The sequence below is a fragment of the Drosophila serrata genome, unplaced genomic scaffold (genome assembly GCF_035046125.1).
Source record: "Drosophila serrata isolate PLE 108 unplaced genomic scaffold, ASM3504612v1 contig_249, whole genome shotgun sequence".
In the NCBI taxonomy this organism is placed as follows: domain Eukaryota; kingdom Metazoa; phylum Arthropoda; class Insecta; order Diptera; family Drosophilidae; genus Drosophila; species Drosophila serrata.
This window is the reverse complement of record NW_028257147.1, coordinates 2,049,252-2,071,010: the sequence shown is the minus strand read 5'-3', so window position 1 is coordinate 2,071,010 and position 21,759 is coordinate 2,049,252. Positions and strand designations below refer to the sequence as shown.

The following is a 21,759-nucleotide window of genomic DNA, read 5'->3' as shown; positions in this document are numbered from 1 at the left end:
AAATAGTTTAACTATACAAATTTCATCGATCTTTCCTTTCTTTTTACCTTAATACCTTATTTACCTTTGATTTGCTAACCAATGTTTTGTTCTTTTTTGATATTAAACTCTTAACCATACCCTATCAACCCCAACACTGCCCTAACTTTTGTTGATTTGCCGCACTGTTGACCCGTAACTGTTGTAAAAAAACGCACATTACCCAATCAAAAAAATGCTATGCCTTGTGCTTGCCGCTGACAAAAGAAACCGCCTCCAAAGACTCAGAGCTCAACCAAAGAGGATGAAGACGCAGATGATGTTGAGATTCAGGTTGAGCTCAGTGATGTAAACGAGGCAATGTTGGATCCAATTGCCCACGAGCGTGTCAGCAACTATCGTCGCATAGTTCGCCTGAATAGCGCTCATGTGGGCAAGCTGAACGAACTGTTTGCTAAGGTAAGAGAGTAAAGACACTCATAAGGACAATCAGGTGGAGGGCTACGCATGGCTAAAGTTGTTAACAAATGCTTGTTTAATATATGTTACCTTACTAACTGTTGACAATATGCAAACCTAATGCTCTACTTTTCTTATGTGTAGGTGCAATCCCACTTGGGTGGCTTGTCTGCATCCGTTAGCGAACTGGAGCAACAGCAGAAGCAGCGCGCCGAGCTGCAAGATTGGGTAAAGAAGCAGCAGACCTCGGTCTCCGACTGGATGATGCGTCCCTGCAAGCTGCGCCCGGAGGCAGCGCAACAGGAATTGGTTTCCATGAACGATTTGTTGAACTCCATCGGTGACAAGAGATCGCAACTGATGTTGGAAATGACAGGATCATGTAAGTCTTTTATCCTATTTCATTAAGTTATATTTATATTTTTTTTTTCTACATGAACTAAATAATATTTATAATTCATACTTATCTTACTTTCAGTGGGCGATGAAGACACCGATTTGGATGACAACATTGACAAGCTCGAGTCGGAGCTTATGGATGCCATTGCCAAAAAGCAAGCAGGTCAAAATGTAATTGATGGTTATCGCCAGGGAATGGCTGATGTCCAGAACTGGTTCGATAGCCTAATCAAGCGCATGGATGTCCTGGACCGTGGTTCCGGCTTAAACTGTGCCCAGAAAACGGCGGCCATTAATGAGATTAAGAATGAATACGAGCTGCAAGGACACCCGAAAATCCAGGAGCTCAAGGGCAAGGCCTCGCAGGTGGCGGAGGTGATTAGCAATCTGGATGGCCAACAAGTTGAGGAGCAAATGAAGTCTCTGGATCGTCGCTTTGCCGATTTGGGCAAACGCATTGATCGCAAGGCTCAGTTGCTGGACGTAACCAACAAGGGTGTGGACGGAGCCAAGGGCGAGATCGATCAGCTCCAGAATTGGGTGAAGCAGCAGATAGAAGAGCTGCAGGCACCCACTCCACTGGGTTACACGCCCAAAGATGCCGAGGCGCGTCAGCAGAAGATCAAGAGTCTGATGAAGGATGCCGAGGCCAAGCAATCTTTGGCCGATGTGCTGGAGAAGCGTGTTGCCAATATGCAGCAGGAACTAGAACCCGCTGAATATGCCCAACTGGAGTCCGCATTGCGTAATCTTAACACGGAGAATCGTAACTTGTCGGGAGTACTAAAGGCAGAACTGGATCGTGCTCTGGAGGCCAGCAAGGCTCGCAAATCCTTAGAGAACGATTTGGATAAGGCGCGCCAATGGCTGAAGACTAAGATCTCCGAGGTGCGAAAACTTCCAGTATATCATCCACTAACCTCCGCTGAGATTGAGAAGAAGATCCAGGAGAACCGAAAGTACGATGACGATGCCAAGCAGTTCAACGACAGTGTTCTAAGTGATGTTCAGCGTCAAGCGGCCAATATCATGAAGGATTGTGATGGTCCGGATAAGGCTGCACTTCAGCAGATCCTTGATGAAATCGCCGCCGACTATCAGACTCTGAAGGATGAAAGCTCAAAGAGAGGCAAGTCCCTGGATGATCTCTTGCAGGGTCGCAAGGCTTTCGAGGATTCGATGAAAAAGATGGGCGATTGGCTGAATGAAATGGAGACGGCCACCGAGGGTGAGCTGCGTACCACAAGTCTTCCAGTGCTGGAGGAGCAATTGGCTCACTACAAGAAGCTTCTCAACAATGCTGAGAACATGGGCGGCCTCATCAACGATGTGTCTGAACAGGGTAAGAGCATCTTGCCCACTTTGAGTAATGCCGATAAGCTGAAGCTCAACGATGATATCAAGAACATGAAGGATCGCTATGGCAGAATCAAGAATACCATCGATGACCGAGTGAATACTCTGGGCGATCACATTAAGAAGTACAAGGATGCCAAGAGCAGGCTGGCCGATTGCAGCCAGTTCCTGGGCACCATTCAGCAGAAATTGCGTGAACTCAATCGTCCAATTGGTTCCAGAATCGAGGATGTTCAGGATCTGTTGGGTGCCTATGAGGGCATACTCAAGGAGCTCAAAGACAGCAAGAGCAAGATGGGCGATATGCAAATGGATGATTTGCCGGAGTTGCAGAGCATTCTGACCCAACAGGACGACATGATCAAGATGATTGAGGATCAGCTGGCTCATCTCCGCCAACTTCTGATGCTCCGCGAGCAGTTTATCGCTCTGATCAACGAGATTATTGCCTTCATCATGAAGTACACTGATGTCATTATCGACATCGAGAACTCTCCGGACAGCTTGGAGGATAAGATCAACAAGTATGACAATGTCATTGTCAAGATCCAGGAGTGCGAGGGTCTATTGGCCTCCGCTAATGACAAGGGCCAGAAGATTGCCTCAGAAGGAAATGCTGCGGATAAGAATAGCATTACCGAGCAGCTGCAGTCCCTCAAGAATCAACTTCAGAATCTCCGCAAGGCAGTGGAGTCACAGCGCCAGAAGCATCAGCTGCAGCTGGAGTCGCACAAGAAGATGGCCGCCGATCTGAGTGAGATTCTTGATTGGTTACACAGCCACGAGGGAGAGGTCAAGTCCCGTCCACTGCTGGATCGTGATCCCGAGTCCGTGGAGCGAGAGCTGCAGAAGCACCAGAACCTCAGCCAGGACATTGAGTCGTATCTGAACAAATTCAACGAGATCAATGATGGGGTTAAAACCGAAATTGGAATGCCGAGCTCGTTGCTGGAAATGCTTTCCGAAGGAAGATCTCTGGTCTCATCCCTCCCCCACGAGCTCGAGGAGCGTGAGAAATACCTGAAGAACAACCGTGACTCTCGTTTGGAGTACATGCAACTGGTGGCCAAATTCAATGATTGGGTCCACGAAGCCGAGTTGCGCCTTCAAAACAGTCAGCATGGCATCGACTATGAGCATTTGGTCCAAGATCTTGACGAGCACAAGATCTTCTTTGGCAACGAGGCGCCCATCCGTAATCTAGTCCACAAGCAGATCCAAGAGGCCGCCGACAAGATCTGGTCCTCGCTGAACAATTATGAGCAGTCGGAGCTGTCCGCGGAACTGGCACAGTTCCAAACCAAATTGACCAACACACTGGCCAATGCCAAGACGCAGCAAAGTGAATTGGAGAAGGAGGCGGAGCGCTGGCGAGAGTATCAGCAATCGATTGATCGTGTCAAGGCCACCATTGAGCGCACCAAGTTCAGCGATGAGCCTGTTCAGAATTTGGCGGGTCTGCACTTTAACATACAGAAGCTGTCCCATGCCATTGGAAATGTTCAGGTGAGTTTTGAGAAACATATTGCACTAATTTAAGTAAATTAACTGATTATTTAACAAGTAATAATCCGAAAAACTAATCAAACATTCATTTCAACTCTGAAAACTTGTTAAGGCTGTTTTTATTAGTTTAACAAATCACAATATTGCATTTGAAATTTAACATTCACCGTTTTGAATGTTCCTCTATTTTTAACGATCGTTTGTATGGCAGCTATATGATATAGTAGTTCGATTTTCATAAATTTTTGCACAAAATTCTTGATTAATATATAATGGCTATATATCAAATTTGATGAATATCTGGTTAAAACTGGAAAAGTTATAACTTTTTTCCTTAAAAGTGTCCGATCGTTTCAATGGCAGCTATATATATATGCATATATATAGTCCACCGATTCACCATGCTCCGACTTATATACTAGTAAAATTATATAGAAGAATAACTCCATAGTTTTATTAAAATAGCTTAAATTTACTTCCAAAACAAATCTCGCACATCTGTGCATATGATTCCCAACAGGTTCTAACATCCCCGAAACGAAGTGACTTCTGCCGGCCAAGTCTCAGACATGTGTTGTGTTACAAAAGTTGCAAGTCATTGTTTATTAGTGTTCAAAAGTTATAGATACTTGCTGGTCATAGATACTTAATGCTCATAGGTAATTACGAATCATAGTCATTTACTGATCATAGTTACTTACTGGTCATAGATACATACTGATCATAGTTAATTAGTGGTCTTAGATACTTACTGTTCGTAGTTAATCATCATATCATATGATTCCCAACTGGTTCTAACATCCCCGGAACGAAGTGAGTGGTGCCGGCCATGTCTCAGAAAAGTGTTGTTGCAAAAGTTGCAAGTCATTGTTTATTAGTGTTCAAAGTTAGTAACTGATCATTCATACTTATTAATCATAGATTCTTACTGATCATAGTTACTCACTCGTCATAGGTTCTTACTGTTCAGAGTTAATTACTGATCATAGTTAATTACTGGCCATAGCTTAATTACTAATCATAATTCTATAAATCGTCCGATTGTTCCTATGTCAGCTATATATATGTATAAATATAGTCCACCGATTTGGCATGCCCCGATTTATGAACTTGTAAAATTAGATAGAATAATAAATCCATAGTTTCATGCAAATAGCTTTCTTTTAAATTTGTTATAAAACAAATCTCGCACATCTGTGCATATGATTCCCAACTTGTTTTAATATCCCCGGAACGAAGTGACTTCTACCAGCTACGTCTCAGAAAAGTGTTGTGTTACAAAAGTTGCAAGTCATTGTTTATTAGTAATCCAAATTAGTAACTCATCATACATACTAAATGATCATTGATACTTACTGATCATAGTTACTCACTCGTCATAGATACTTACTGTTCAGAGGTAATTACTGGTCATAGCTTAATTACTGATCATAGTTCTATTAATCGTCCGATTGTTCCTATATCAGCTATATATATGTATAAATATTGTCCACCGATTCGGCATGCCCCGATTTATGAACTTGTAAAATTAGATAGAATAATAAATCCATAGTTTCATGCAAATAGCTTTCTTTTAAATTTGTTCCAAAACAAATCTCGCACATCTGTGCATATGATTCCCAACTTGTTTTAACATCCCCGGAACGAAGTGAGTGCTGCCGGCCATGTCTCAGAAAAGTGTTGTGTTACAAAAGTTGCAAGTCATTGTTTATTAGTAATCCAAATTAGTAACTCATCATACATACTAAATGATCATTGATACTTACTGATCATAGTTACTCACTCGTCATAGATACTTACTGTTCAGAGGTAATTACTGGTCATAGCTTAATTACTGATCATAGTTCTATAAATCGTCCGATTGTTCCTATATCAGCTATATATATGTATAAATATTGTCCACCGATTCGGCATGCCCCGATTTATGAACTTGTAAAATTAGATAGAATAATAAATCCATAGTTTCATGCAAACAGCTTTCTTTTAAATTTGTTCCAAAACAAATCTCGCTCATCTGTGCATATGATTCCCAACTTGTTTTAACATCCCCGGAACGAAGTGAGTGCTGCCGGCCATGTCTCAGAAAAGTGTTGTGTTACAAAAGTTGCAAGTCATTGTTTATTAGTAATCCAAATTAGTAACTCATCATACATACTAAATGATCATTGATACTTACTGATCATAGTTACTCACTCGTCATAGATACTTACTGTTCAGAGGTAATTACTGGTCATAGCTTAATTACTGATCATAGTTCTATAAATCGTCCGATTGTTCCTATATCAGCTATATATATGTATAAATGTCGTCCCCCGATTCGGCCTGCCCCGATTTATGAACTTGTAAAATTAGATAGAAGAATAACTCCATAGTTTCATACAAATAGCATTCTCTTAAATTTGTTCCAAAACAAATCTCGCTCATCTGTGCATATGATTCCCAACTTGTTCTAACATCCCCGGAACGAAGTGACTTCTGCCGGCCACGTCTCAGAATAGTCTTCTGTTACAAAAGTTGCAAGTCATTGTTTATTAGTAATACAAATTAGTAACTCATCATACATACTTAGTGTTCATTGATACTTACTGATCATAGTTACTCACTCGTCATATATACTTACTGTTCAGAGTTAATTAGTGGTCATAGCTTAATTACTGATCATAGTTCTGTAAATCGTCCGATTGTTCATAAGTCAGCTATATATATGTATAAATATAGTCCACCGATTCGGCATGCCCCGATTTATGAACTTGTAAAATTAGATAGAAGAATAACTCTATAGTTTCATGCAAATAGCTTTTTCTTAAATTTGTTCCAATACAAATCTCGCACATCTGTGCATACGATTCCCAACTTGTTTTAACATCCCCGGAACGAAGTGAGGGCTGCCGGCCATGTCTCAGAAAAGTGTTATGTTGCAAAAGTTGCAAGTCATTGTTTATTAGTGTTCAAAGTTTGTAACTGGTCATACATACTTACGGTCATAGTTACTTACTGGTCATAGATACTTACTGATCAGAGTTACTTAACGTTCATAGATACTTACTTATCAGAGTTACTTAATGTTCATAGTTACTTACTGATCTTAGTTATTATTGATTCTTACTGTTCAGAGCTACGTATTGCTCATAGTTTTTTACTGGTCATAGTTACTTATTGATCATAGCCACTTACTGCTTATAGATACTTGCTTACTGATTATTGTTAGGCTTGCTTTGAAATTTGTTCTAATACAAATCTCGCACATATGTGCATATGATTTCCAATATGGCATGAATGAATAGCAATTCTTAAATTATACATTCTCTAATAAAAAAGATACCTTAATGATATTCTGCATAGATTGTGTTGACAATACCATAAGTTTTTTAAATATCTACGCATATTCAGGCTGGCCGCTTTGTTCATATAAGTAAGTGTGCAACCGAAAGACCTGTTTTTCCCCCAAAAATGACACATTGCACAAGGATGTGCCACAAACGGCGAACACACAACCACATAAATGTGAGTGTGTGGACAAGTGCGAATATATCCACTTGAGAGCAACTTTATGGCGTGTCGGCACTCAATCCAAATGCATTTTGGCTTTGCCGCTTTACACACACACACAAACAAATGTATTTTATTCTCATGGTCTTGCCGGCCGGCAAAGGCAACAACACACTCACTTTCGATTGCACTTTTTGCCAGAGAATGCCTCTGTTTAAGAGCTCTCTTCTCTTATGACTGGAGTGGGGTACTCTCTTGGTTTAAGCTAATAGTTCAACTATTGAACACGCTATATGTATGTGCCCATTTGTTTACTTTCGTAAGCTTTTACCTTGAGAACTCATTAAACTTTTAACCCACAAGTTGTGCGCTAGCTTATCGTTCAGCCTGTCAAACTTCCACTTTGATTATAATTATTCAAGGCACAAGCTCGAATTTTATGCTCAACAAATACAACAAATACTATATATATCAGCTGTGGTTGTTGTTTTTGTTTTTTGCTGTCGTTGTCGCCGAACGAATTAAGCTCATGACATCATCGGCAACACTGTATCAAGCAACCAGTTTTAAGCCAGGGATGGTTAGGCAGCTTAACCTTTGAGGGGTCGCTAAAAAATCACTCTTTTCGGGTTAGAATAAATCTATAAATATTATTTTTTTAAGATTTAATTATTTTGAGAATTTAAATCTTATAATTTTTTAAAGCTTCTAGCTGAAATAATTAATGAGTTATAGAATGTTTGTTAAAGTTATTTAGTAAATGCTTGAATCATAAATTTAACTTGATAGATAAATTTCTAAATGTTTGAATCGTATTACTATCTTTATAATAAGTTATAATTCACATTGTTTGCTGATCAGTTTTCTGAAGTTCAGATACCAAACATACAAAATTTTTAAGGGCTCATTAACTTGTTAAAGCTATGCATAAGAAATAAGACGTGACTTGTATACATGATTTACAGGTTGCTATTTATATTTCTTGGAAACAATATAAGAAGGCTTAGGTTCGCGGAGACAATTTTTTAATTATTTTGCAAATTCAGCATTTTAAAGTAGAACTCTGAAGTAAATGTGCATGTAAAGTGTTATCTTTTATTATTTTTGTTCTTTTGTATAGCCCTGGTTTCTGAGTGAGATACTTTGGTATGGTCGCAAACACATGTTAAGTGTTTCCTTCTTTTTTTTTTTGTATTTTTTGATGAGCGAGCTTTAAGAGCACCATTGGCCCTTGAAGGTTTCCCCACTCTCTCTCTCTCTGTCGCACTCTACTCACTCTGGACTCACAGCTGTTTGGTTGTTGTAGCTCCAAGCTTGTTGTTGTTGTGGTTGGTTTGTAGGGCATGCCGGCTGGAGAGAGGCAACAATTAAGTGAGAGGGAGAGAGCGAGAGCGAGAGTGACGTGTTCACGGTGGCGTATACGTGATATGTGCAAAGCCCAACTCTGACCGCCCACGCCCGCCCAATAAATATGCATGTGTGTATGTATGTATATTGCCAAAAGTGCTGCCAAGTCAAAGGAAAAACGTGTTTGCCTGAATTCCGACCGGCTTTTTGATTCTCTTTGGTCTTTTAAGAGAAACAGAATGGAGGAGAGCAACGGCAGCAGCAGCAGGAGCGAATTCTAACTCGTGCTTATTTGCCTTTGGGGCCCGTTTGGGGTTTTGTGTTGAGTTTGGTCGAGTTCACTTCCAGTTGAGACGTTTATCTGTGCGGTTGCCAGCGTGTTTTTGTTTTGTACTCGCAAATCGCGCATGTATATTATATATGAAAGAGAGCAGAAGGAAGAGAAAGAGAAGCAATTGTTAAATAGCTTTGTTAAATTTGAATTACTCGTTTCGTTCGTCGCCGTTCTAATATATGTATATAGAAAAAAGAAATACAAAATGCCATGTGCTTGAACAACTAAAATACAAATAAAACAGAGAAACAAAAACAAAGTGGCAAATAAATAGCAAATAAATAAAATCAAGGCAAAAGCCAGATAGACATCAATATCGAAAAGCAACAACAAAAAAACGGCTAACGTCATCAGCCATTGAAATCTGTAAGAGAAACCAAAAAAGAAAGAAATACAACTAAACTAAAATAAAAAACCAACAAAAGGAGGCTACACTTGAGGTAGTGTGTGTGTGTGTGAGAGTGTGAAAAATCTATAAAATTTTATACGATTTAAGCAGGGCTTGCCTTTTGACTCTTTCTCCTTCAATAAGAACTTAGTCTCATATGTCAAAGTTCAAACAGCGTCTAACACACTACAATATACATCGCCCTGTTCACAATACCTAAATATTCGCTATAATTAAGTTAATACGTTATATATATATTTACTACTAAACATAAATCGCGATTCAGGAATCGGTGTTACGTCAGACTCAAGTGACATTCACAAATCGAAATTGTTGTTTACAGAGCCAGACCAGCGACTTGACGCTCGTCAACCAACAGGCCCAAGCCCTCATCCGCCAGGCGGACGCCCGGAATCGTCAGTTAATCGAACAGGATAACGCCGCCTTGAATCGCCTGTGGCAGGATCTGGTACGCAGCTTGGAGCAGCGACGCGACAATCTGCAACAGTTGGCCGAACACTGGGACGGTTTCGAGAATAGCCTGCACGCCTGGGAAAAGGCACTTGGTCGCATTGAGGATAAGTTCCGCAATGTCGATCCAACTGTAAGATCGCGTCGTCATTTGGAAGATACGAAGCATGCCATTCAGGTGAGTTTTTGGGGACATGTGTTCACAGGGATTTTCCAGTTATACATATATATATTATATACTTTAATTATATACTTTAATCATAGATGCACTTTAATAGACAGCAAGATATATTTAAAGATTTAGAAGAAAGGAAACTTACTTCGGGCAGCCATATCCATATATTTATGACAATTTTTTCTACGAATCAAAGCTTAAAAAACTCATAACTAAGCCAAAAATTCATTTATTTTAATTCGGAAAGCTGTCCCATGTTAGTTTTCGTTAGATTAATAAATCTGCATACTCAATTTATAATTTTAAAAATTTAAAAATTTTTCCAATTTTTGAAAATTTGAATTATAAAATTTTAATCCTTAAAAAATATGAAAAAAAAATTTACAAAAAAATTTTGTTGGGATATGGCTAGATTTATTCACTTGTAGATGCTGATCAAGAATATATATCATATAGGGTCGGAAACGTTTCCTTCATAGGGTTTTAAGCTTCTGACTAAAATTATAATACCATTCTTTGAGTCGATATTTATCTATATTTTTATTTGACAATTTTTGACAAGTCCAATTTTAAAATCCCATAACTCACCCAAAAAAGCATTAATTTCGATTCGGAAAGATGTTCCATGTTAGATTTTGTTAGGTTAATAAATATGCATACTCTATTTAAAAGTTAATAGAACTTAAATTTTTGTCTTTTTTTTTAATTTTGTAGTTATCAAATTTTAATTTCCAATAATTCCAACATCTTATAATTGTTTTAATTGTAATAAAAACAGTAAATTTCTTGTAATTAACTCGGTATTTCTATAGTAAACCACGTTTTTTTCTAGCTGTACGCAATCTAAATTTGTATCTTTGTCTATATATATTATGTGATGTATGCGACAGCCATTCATTCATTTAGTTTCGTTATGGCAAAACCGCCCTCCCTTGGGGGCTTATGTTTGTCAAATATTTTTACCAATACGCAACCATATGTAAGAGTCTCAGATATACACATATATATATATATATATGTATAATAGTCATCGGAACCATGCCGCAACATCAAGTTCATGGTCACGTTGGGGATTGGAGCTTGCGCTCTCTTAGTTTTGGAGCCCGCTCTCTTCTTGCTCTCTGTGCTGAGCTTCACAGCAAAAAAAAAAACCTAAAAACCAGCTGAGCTGTGGCTTTGGGGCAGCTCCAAAATTGATTTAATGACTTTGGACTGTGTGTTTTTGAATGATTAGCACACGGAAAGCCACTAAATCACAGCAATCAACCGAAAAAGACTAAACAACAATTTTAACTTTCAGTTTCTTTAGACTTTTGTTTTGATTTCAAAACAGAAGAGAACCAGTCCCACGATGATTGATGACCCATAGAAGTGTAGAATTTACACATTCTCTCTATTATTTTAATGTAGTTTTACAATTTCAAGGTGGCAAGTGATTTAGTGGAACCAGTAATGCACACTTTCGCATTACTTATCAGCAAATGATTTGAATGTGATTTGCTATTGGGTGAGATCATTGTTTAAAGCGTTTATAGGCTGGCGTTTATTTTCGATTTGTACAACTATAAATAGTACAAAGATAACTGCTAAAGAAAACTTAAATTACAGACTTTGAAGTATCATTTCAATTAAAGCAATTTTCAGCCATAAAAGCTAGGCCCCCGACCATATCGAACTAACGATGTTGTCATACATGTGCCGCCATATAAAGACGGATCCAGCGATAACGAACCAAAAATAAAATAAGAACTATCAAACACTCCGTAGATAAACAAAGCAAAGAAAAAACAAAGTAAAGGTTTTTTATTTTGTCTCTCCAAATGAGACTATAAATTAGATTTATTTATTATAGTTTCAGTTTCTTAGTTCAAATTAATTTTTAAGTTTAAAAAGTTGTGATAGATCGAAGCTAACCTCAAGCTCCAATAAATTCAATGTTGACCTTCCTAAAAGAAACTGGTAAAGAAATTGAAGAGGGGGAAAGAAACTAATCAATTAATATTTCATTTTCTAATAAATTCTCTTTCCTTTTCCTTTCCGACAGGAATTACGTGAAGAATCAAATCAACTTAAATCATCACATAAAGAAATCGAGGCGCTCTCTAAATCCATCCTCACATTCCTTGGGGAAGTACACAAACCCTCGGCGGAGGCCATACAGGCCAAAGTGGATAAGTTAGTGGAACAACAAGCCAAGTGAGTACCCAAAACAATTACCCAAACCCAGATATTACAGGTTTAACTGAGCGTGACTTGGGAAACCCAAACCCCAAAACAAAATACAAAAAGTTCTCTCTGTGATCGAAACGCTTAATTCCGGAAATTGAATTGGCTTGCTGCATATATTATCGGAAGGCTGTCAAACTTGTTGTCTAATGAAAATTAATGCCAATTGAGAGAATTTAGCTGGTTACAGTTGAATATCTAATCATTGGATCTTCGCTTTGCGTTTCTTTTATTTATTTATATAATAGTTCTATTAAGATACTTCTAGGTTTTCAAAGTTATATAGAGAAATTCTTTGAGAAAGCAGCAGTTGAATAAATTCTCCAGAACTCTACTGTGATTCACTCAATGGAACCACTTTAAAAGGGAGGCTCTTCATGCGTTTATGGTTTTTTTTTTTTTTTTTAATTATTGCTCTAAAAGACATTTTTTTGTCCGGCTCAGCTTAGGTTGCTTGACTTGTTCGGCCCTCGAAATGCCATCTTATTGTTATTGTTGAGCCGCAAAACTGACGTCAGACCAACTGTTACGCTTCGTTGTGGACGATTGTTGGTGTGTTGTTGTTGTTGTTATTGTTGTATTGTGGTGTGTGCGTTACGTAAGCCGGGGCTTTGATGTATTTTTAACGTCGCTCTCATCTCTCCATTACTTCGAAAATAAAAAAGGAATAGATTCTATAATATTCTAAGGGGAAAACTCTTTATGGCTATTTTTATTCCGTTTGTTTTGTTTTTCCTTTTTTTTTTTGTTTTAACAGGGGCTATCCCGTTCTTGATAGAACTGTGCCAAAGCTTTCGGCCTTATCAAAGGCGATAGCGCAGACATTTCTATGTGCTTTGGCGCTTCCCGCTTTTGTGACTTGATAAGCGCCGTCGATCGAATTCTTTCAACGTGCTTTTGCGGAAATACTTGTTGTATATATATGTATTTTTATATTATTGCCTGGCGCTAGAACAAGCTAAAATCTGTGCCAATATGCCAATTCTTTTGTTGGCGTATATTCTTTCACCGAATCTCGGATTTTCATTCGCTAATCACCAGCAGTTGTTGCCATCACGTGCCAAGAGTTGCCAGCAACATGTTGCCGCAAAATGTTGCCGCAACATTCTTGCATGTTGACAGACCGCAGAACTCACCACACCCAACGTCGAAGATCTGATCACGTAGACACACTTCTGGGTTAGCTCTCCCTTTTGGCCTTTCTCGCTGACACAATTTTCATGGGTATGCCCCCACTTTTCTTTTTTGTTGTGTTCTGTGTGTGCTCAGTCTATTTTGTTTTATTTTTACACCCAATTTGTTGTTTTCTTGACAGGAGCAGGGGCGACGAGCAGCAACAGCTGTTTTTATAATATTTTTCCGAGCATTTTCTTTAAACCGCAATGTGCGTAAGTTTTTGGAAGGCTTAAAGCCCGTGGAAAGATAAATGTTTTGACGGCTGCCAAAAAAAAGCGACGTCTTTCATATATCAAATATATTATTTAATTGTTGACACAGTTAATAATAATTTGTTTTATGAACACTTCCTGAAAGAAATTGCCACTTTTATTGCCTTCATTAGGAGGTATGTGAAATGATTATATTTCTGGATCGATGAAGCATGAAATATTTGTATTTATAACTAGATTTCCTTGATCGATTTCTTCCTTTTATTATTTTAATTTTTCAAATGCGACTCTCCAAAAACTGAGCAAATAAACTATGCCATCATCATGCCGAAAAGAATGATCTAATAAATACCTCCGAACGGCAGGCGGCATGTCATCGATAATTATATAGTCACAACTGAGATATATCTATATTATATATCCTTAAAGTGCGACGCAAAAATTTCAATGCATTTACACACTTGAGATATAAATACAACATGTTTTCGACATGCAAAAATCTAATCAGCGAAAAGACATTAAATATTGCGTAAGCCTCTTGGGGATTTAATAATTTATTTATAACAATTGCCGGCATTTCGTGTGTGCCAAGTCAACAATTAACTTCATTAGCAAATAATTTTGATTTTTGCTTAAATTTATCTTCGAGATATATTTCAAGAAATTCTCAAGAGAGAGAGAGAGAGAGAGATCATTCTCACTGGCAAATAAGCAAAGCAAAATGTAAACAACTGTTGAAAATCATAAAAAAAGAAATAAGTAAATAAAATGGCAAGTGAAAATTATTTTTTTTGCTAGACTCGTCGTGTTTGGGTGACTTCATCGTTGAGAAACGTTAAAAATTAATAAATACAAAAGAAAAGTACAGGTAAAACGAGAAGCCATGTGTGCAAATTCATTTAAATGGAATGGTAATGGAACTATGACTGAATCATCGCAACTTTTACTTCCAGCAAGCAAAACAAACCAAAATTTAAGCAGCAAATTTGCATATGCATTTGCATTAGCAATCTGTCATTTATAAATAATAATAAAAAATAGAGAAAATCACAGGCCGACAACAGAAGCAAAACAAATGATAATAAAAATGTTGCCCAAATGAGGTAATCGGGTAATAATAAGTTTATTTTTTGCCACTGTTAAGCGTTAACAGAGCGCTGTTACCGTTGCTTGTTCCATTCCGCCTGCCAAGCGTGCTGCTCTTTCACAATCTCTCCACGCTCTCTCCCTCTCTCTTTAATTGTATTTTATAGCCGGCTTTTTCTTATCTAAACCGGCGAAATGACATTATAGCTTTATCAATCAGCCCTTGCTTTTATTTCTCTGGAAACGAGTACCCTCTCCCTGTCAGCTTTTATTGACGAGTTCGTTTGCTTTTAGCCCGCTTTCAATGCCAAGCGCATTTTAGCAATATTAATTTTTAAATTAACCTCACCGCCACTATTTTGCCCCCATTTTATTCCTATTCCCCCCCCCCAAGTGTGGTGAGTTGGGGCTTTAAGCAGCTTTCGTTCTTTTATTTCCGTGCCGCCTTCGGGCGCTGTTAACGATTAACGATCGACAGCCGACGAAAGACGAAGTGCGAGGAACTGAAAAGTTTTTGTTATTTGTATTTTTTTTTGGCAAATTTTTTTTATTTTTTTTTGCGTGCGCCGCCAGCCAGCGAGCGGTCTGAGAATATTTCGAATCAGTTTTTATTTAGAGTTAGTTGCAAGCGGACGTGCTTCTCAAAACTGGATGGCTGGAGACTAAATGAAAGAGCAAAACGAACGAGCGACCGCAAATACATATACGCATATTTTTAAATCAAATTAATTAACTAAGAAGTAGTAAAAACCAGAGAAGCAGCAAAGGCCCCTCCAAGATATATAGAGAGAGATGTATGGCAATGGATTTTCTTTGATTTTTTTCGGCCCAACAACAGTATCTTTGAATTTCTTTTATTTTCATGATGAAGTTTCGAACGCCGCCTTGTGGATTACCAGGCGTATACGTAACGAGCGAGAGTCGTACCGGAAAAATCGAAAAGAGAGTTCCTTTTACAGCATCTGCTTGAGTTTCGTGAAAAAATTCAAGCGGATAGCTGGGAAAAGTCCAACAAGTTGAGCCACACTTCTGCCTCCCGGCCCAAGACGACGGGGAGGTGTGAAAGAGAGAGTTGAGGCCAACACTTAAGACAGCGGCAGCAATTTGAGATTCTAGCTAATTGCCAGTGACTTCTTACGCACTTGTTAGTTAACGTCGTGAAAAGCAAAAAGGTGATTTCTTTTTTTTAATACGAAAATACTACTTGGTGGAGTAGACATGATTAAGTCATCGCACAGAAAGAGACTCGAACCCCGGAACCCCTTCAAGAGCGTATGCAAAACAGTCGCCACAACACCGGTCTGAGGTTTGAGGTCTGCGGTCCCTGGTACTCATACCTCATACACCTCATACATACCTGTCCAGGGTCGTTGTTTTGATTTAAAGAGAAAAGAGAAATACGTACGATTCGCATGCGTTGAAACGATGACGTAGTCAAGGCGACAGAAATAGAAATGCCGGAATGCTTATCGTCTGATTACACATTCCTCTTGCTCCCCAAAAAAAAATGAAAATTGATCAAACTCTGTTGCAGCAAACATTTTACTAATTGTTTTCCTTAGTATTTTTCCCGCAACACGCGACTGCCTTTCACTTTCACTCGGTTCTATCGCAGCGGCATTTCTCGCATATATTTTGCCATTTAAATTAAAGCCATGCACTAAATTTAAATCGTTAATCTGTACAAAATGGCAGCCGGTCGACTGAAAATAGCGCAGAGGAAAAAATAATTTTCATTTTGTCGGGTGGCAATAGCTTTAGCGATGGCGGCAAACCCAAACAACATTGAGAATTCACTTCGAGTTCGATATATATTTTGTTGGGTGCGAAAAATGACGCCGAAATAATTCTGGCTAGTTTATAATAGTGTATCGCGTGTATTTCCGTTACCCAAAAATTTTTGCTCAGCTTTCTAACAATTAGATTTTAGAATTTGTTTCTTTCGGCCGAGTCTCGACTCGGGGGCAGTTCTTTTTTGGCCCAAAGCCAAATGTATGTTGACTTGGCCTCATCTTGGGGCCGCATTTTAGTTCAGTTCTCGTTGGCTGTAAAAAGGGCATCAGACGAACGAAGAAGAGAGTTCCATTAACGAATCCCGTCATTCCATGCCAAGTGCAAGTGCTAAAAACACTTGTAGTTCAAATTGAATGTATTTCTGCCATTCGGCTCACAGGGCGTATGCGTCATGTGCTGGAAATATGGAATACGAGACGGAAATTGAATTGAATCTTGATTTGGGAGCGATCCTAGTCATCTCACGCTGAATGCAACGCCCCAAATGACGTCAGCATGTCTGGGGCCAAAATGCACAGGTTATAATAAGACACACATAAATAAATGCGGGAAAGATTAATTTAAACATGCGCCGACTTTAAAATATATACACACAGGGCAACAAAAACAGTAATAACAAAAACAAGATATATATATTTTAAATGTTGTGCGTGTCCAAGAGCAGCATTTTCATTTATTTTCCTTTCGGTAGCTTTTAAGTTTTCCTCTCTTTTCGCCTCTCATTGAGATCAAGGCAATTTCGAATTATGAGCAATGTACGAAAAATCTTTTTCGAATTTCGAAAAAAATTGCCTGGCCCAAGAAAAAATGTGCTCGCCCGCTCGGAGGCATTTTCATTTAGAAAACTCTCTTGTAGCCGGACGGCAGCATTCATTTTCACGGAAATCTTCGCAGCCACAGCCCCGAGGCCAAAACCCAGTGGATCTTATATATATATAGTGAAATATATATATGCGCAGCTAAAAGAACATTGAAAACTTCAGCATTTTCAAGAGGAATAACTTTTTCGACCCCCCCATAAATATATCTAAAACAGAGATCTTTAGATCTTTGTGTGGATTGTATAGATATCTATAACAGCAAGAACCGCGTGGTTTTCACAGTGTCTCGCCATAGTCACGAGTCATTAATTGCCATTGAATCATATCTTCAATACAACCCCTTTCAATTTCAGATTGAACGACACGCTACGCGATAAGGAGCAACAGGTTAGCAAGGATCTCGAGGAGATCGAGCAAGTCTTCCGCCGCATCTCGCAGCTGCAGGATAAGCTAAACGCTCTACACGACCAGCTACAATCGGTTCACGTCTACGACGAGCACATCGCGCAAACGGAACAGCTTTTGATCACACTCAATAGTCAGGTGCAGCAGGTCGCCGAGGAGAGTAAATCTTTGGTGGCAGAAACGACGGCCCAGTATCAGGCCAAACAGAATCAGCTGCCCAGCGATATTGCCCAAGAGTTCACTGCCCTCGAGCTACTCGCCGAGCGTGTCCAAGTGACCATGGAGACCAAAGAGAAGGATTTCAAGCGGGCCAAGACAGTGCGCACCGAATATGTGGCCGGTGTGGACGAAGTGCAGCGCTGGCTGCTCCAAGCTGAGGTCCAGGTGCAGGAGCGTAGCCTCACACCCACCCAGATGAAGGAGCTGCTGCAGCGTATTAATCACGAAATCACCGCCATCTATGAACGCTTCACGCTGGTCAAGACCAACGGGCAACTGATCATCGAGAATTGCCGCAACAGTGAGGAGAAGACACTGGTGCAGACAACCATCGACCAGTTGGCCGCATCCCTGGCCCAAGTTCGTGGCTGGCTGGACGAGAAGAAGCAGGCGGTGGGCGATAGTTTGGACGCATGGACGAGATTCATGAATCTCTACCAGATCGTGATGTCATGGGCAACCGAGAAGCGCACATTCATCGACCAAACGATCGAGCTGCGCACTCTGCCCGAGGCACGCAATAAACTGAATGACTATGTGACGGCTGTGAAGAGTATTAAACCGATTGTTAAGCATCTGAGTGAAATGGACAAGGAACTGGAGCACATTGGCCAGGTGACGACTGTGGGCGATCTCAAGGACAAACTGCAGGAGGCCGAGGATGCGAAGATAACCGTGGAAGCGGTGCTGCTTGAGAGGGTAAAGTGAAAGAGTCACTTGAAACCAAAATTAATCATTTGTATTTCTCAATTATCCTATATGAATCTCTCAATAGAACTCCCTGCTGCAAGAGGCCTGCGAAGAATGGGACCAATGTGAACGCAAGATTAAGGATATCCGTGCCTGGCATGAGAAAACCAAGCAGAGCTTGGATTCCTCACCCCAGCAAAAGAAACCGCTGCGCGATCAGCTTGGCTTCTGTGAGAAGACCCTGGCCGATATAAATGTGCAAAAGACGAAACTGAGACTGTCTATTGAAAAACTGGAGGTGAGTACCACCGCTGCGGCGGCATGGCTAATCCCAAGCTTACGATCCCATTCGCAGGTTCATTTCCGCAATGGAATGGGCGGTGATCCGCGTCTGAGCGAGAATGTTGATGATCTGGTACGCGTCCTCGATGGTCTCGGTGAATTGGTCAAGGCCAAGTCACAGAGCCTCGAGCAGACGCTGGCCCAGATCGATGTCTATCAACAGCAAATGCAGACCCTGCGCCAGCGCATCATTCAGGAGGAGCAGCAGCTGCGCCTGGTGATGGCGCCCACGTACTTGCCGCATGATCGCGAGCGTGCATTAGCCGAGCAACAGGTACGTACCGTCCAGTCTTTGCCAGTTGTAGTAGAGACCCCCTTTTAGCCAAATCCAGCTAGCAAGATCAGTTCAGATATTCCAGTTATCAGTTATTGCCAGGAGCTCTCTAGAAATGTCATTGAAATATTATATCCCTTTTTACTATCTATATCTCATTTCGTCATTGCTGTGAACGATCGATCCTTCTTCATTGCTATGATAAAAACCAACAACAACCAAAACAGTTGACAGAACAACCAAAACAAAGTTATTAACCCTTCTCCACCCGAATATTTAATATATATTTCTTCTAAATAATATATATTTTTTTGATTAATCTTTGAAATCGTTTTACCCATTGCGCTTTAATGTGTGCGGGTAGGTCAAAAAAAAAAAAAAGAAGAAAAAAAAGTTGCACGGTGGCTGCGTAATTTATTTAATTTATTTTTAGTTTTGTTGAAATAGAAAACAAAGTGCTTTATTATTATTTTATTCATTTTATTTTCTTTTTTTTTATATGCGCTAAAATTCTATTACGTTTTTATTTTCGAATTGGTTTTATATCATATATACATTTTGCACAAAACATAAAGACATTTATCATTCTCATTTGCGTTTCCTTATGCTAACACATTTCTCATCACATCATTCTCACCTACCAACCGTGCAGCTCCTCCCATTTCTCTCATGAAAAACCATTGCTTTCATATAGAACTCTCATTGGAAAAGACCCACTAAAATTATACATCATATCTGAGCTTGTGGATCTCATTGTCACGTGCTTCGGCGCCCAAAAAGTATTTATAATATTAAGGAAAAAATAAGTTCTTGTTGTCAGGGTTAGCCCCGAATTCTTCTTCCAGACAGAATCATGCAGACTATTTTTAGTGCTAAAACGTTTTCCAATGTTTTTGTTGCTCGTATAAACAAAAGTACAAATATAAATCTAAACATTTTGAGGTAACCTTAGGATAAAATCTACAATTCCCTACTTTTCCTAAATAGTTTTTAGTTTTAAATATTAAAATCTAAGTTTACATTGCGAACTGTAATGTTTGGCGGTAAGTGGCAAACCTTGGAATTCGATTCGATTTGGGGACCGTAGCTAATCTTTGATGATATTAATTTGGGGGCAAGCTCTAGCTATGAGAACTTATTTTGATTTTTACTCTCACTAAAATCTCACCCATATATACACACAGTATAGTTGCAAATACAAAAAACAACATTAATAAAGTACAGTCATCACATTGCATTTCGTCACATTCTAAGGCACAGACACATGAAGCTTTGCTTAGTTATTTTACAAAATGTTTTCATTTATTTAAATATTATATTTTTTTTCTTTTAATTTTAATTTACTTATTAGTCAGCTTAGCCAAGCAGCTCTTTCTTTTTTCTACATTCCTTTCTATCTCTATCTCTTGGTATTTTAATAGCGAAAATCGGTTATTTCTTAATTATGGTTACGGTTTTTTAATTTAGTATTTTATTTTTGACAATTGTGTATTTCTTTTCATCCTTTCTCTACGTAATTTTGTTGAATATAAACAAAAATCCTGGTGTCGTTGCGCTGAAAAAATCGAAACACAAATATGCAAAAATTATTAAAACAACACTCTCTCTCTCTACATATAAACATTGTTCTCTACTAATACTATTTAAACCAATTAAAACATGTATTTGGGCTTTGCTCGCTTGCCTGATGTGCTACTTACTTACATAAAACCTGTGACTAACTAAAACCTGCTTAACATCTGAATAATAATCCCATTCAAAAACCCTCCAATAATGAACATAAACAAACATATACACACACATGGGTACTGCTTACTTCTTCAATACAAATGGAAATATCGAACATGGTTAATGGTCGCTTTTCGTGTATCTATCCCATGGCGTATATTGTACTCGCTGTTGCCTTCAATTACCATAAACGAATCTCGATATATATATGCTGACACATATCTCTTGTATTTCTTCTCTATATATATATATCTCTCTCTGCTCTCACGCCAACCATTCGAATAATTCTCTTTAAAAAACATGCACCATGAATACCCTATATATATATAAATAAATATAAACAATAGGCATGCCGGGAACGTGTCAAAAATCTGCATTCGAAAATAACTGCACGTAATGAGCGCATCAAGTTGTTAATACATCGCGGCACGCCGGACGATGCCAAGCTAGAGATTTAGGATGATGTATCGCCGTATCCTTACCCCTTAAGTTAAATCCTATCTAGGACTAGATCAAAACCAAAGCAGCCACTTGCCATCGCTGCCGATCCCTCTCTCTCCCTGGGGAAACGGTGGCCTTGGTCAAATTGTCAACTGCCGCTAATCAAAGATTAAAACATGACCCGTGTTTAAGAATATACAATTATCATATTACAACTACTACTTATAAAGATTAAATTAAATTATTGAATTATATATTTTTTAAAATGCAACCCCACACCAAACGAGTATATAATTTTATTAGGGAGCTCAGGTACTTGTCTTTTTAGGTAGTTTAGCCTTTGTTTTTGTATCCCTCCCCCCTTTGAAACCCCTGCAAACATATCAAAGCTAACGTTTTTGGCAAATCTTCCCCCTATCTCTCCCACTCTCTCTCTCACTCT

At 39.0% G+C, this 21,759-nt stretch overlaps 1 protein-coding gene across 35 annotated transcripts in view; it reads left to right on the top strand.

Annotated features, from left to right (window-relative positions):
- Window positions 1–21,759, top strand: part of Msp300 (Muscle-specific protein 300 kDa) — a 123,497-nt gene that overhangs the window by 51,088 nt on the left and 50,650 nt on the right. For 21 of the 35 annotated variants that reach the window (XM_086832528.1, XM_086832543.1, XM_086832522.1 and 18 more), the window contains 8 exons: window positions 247–438; window positions 583–820; window positions 917–3,699; window positions 9,601–9,906; window positions 11,948–12,099; window positions 17,572–18,541; window positions 18,618–18,830; window positions 18,888–19,148. In XM_086832528.1, the coding sequence (XP_086688654.1) occupies window positions 247–438; window positions 583–820; window positions 917–3,699; window positions 9,601–9,906; window positions 11,948–12,099; window positions 17,572–18,541; window positions 18,618–18,830; window positions 18,888–19,148 (5,115 nt within the window). Of the gene's footprint in view, window positions 1–246; window positions 439–582; window positions 821–916; window positions 3,700–8,819; window positions 9,310–9,600; window positions 9,907–11,947; window positions 12,100–15,031; window positions 15,398–15,474; window positions 15,776–17,571; window positions 18,542–18,617; window positions 18,831–18,887; window positions 19,149–21,223; window positions 21,594–21,759 lie in introns of those variants that run through there. The other 14 variants (XM_086832544.1, XM_086832523.1, XM_086832529.1 and 11 more) reach the window with 7 other exon arrangements.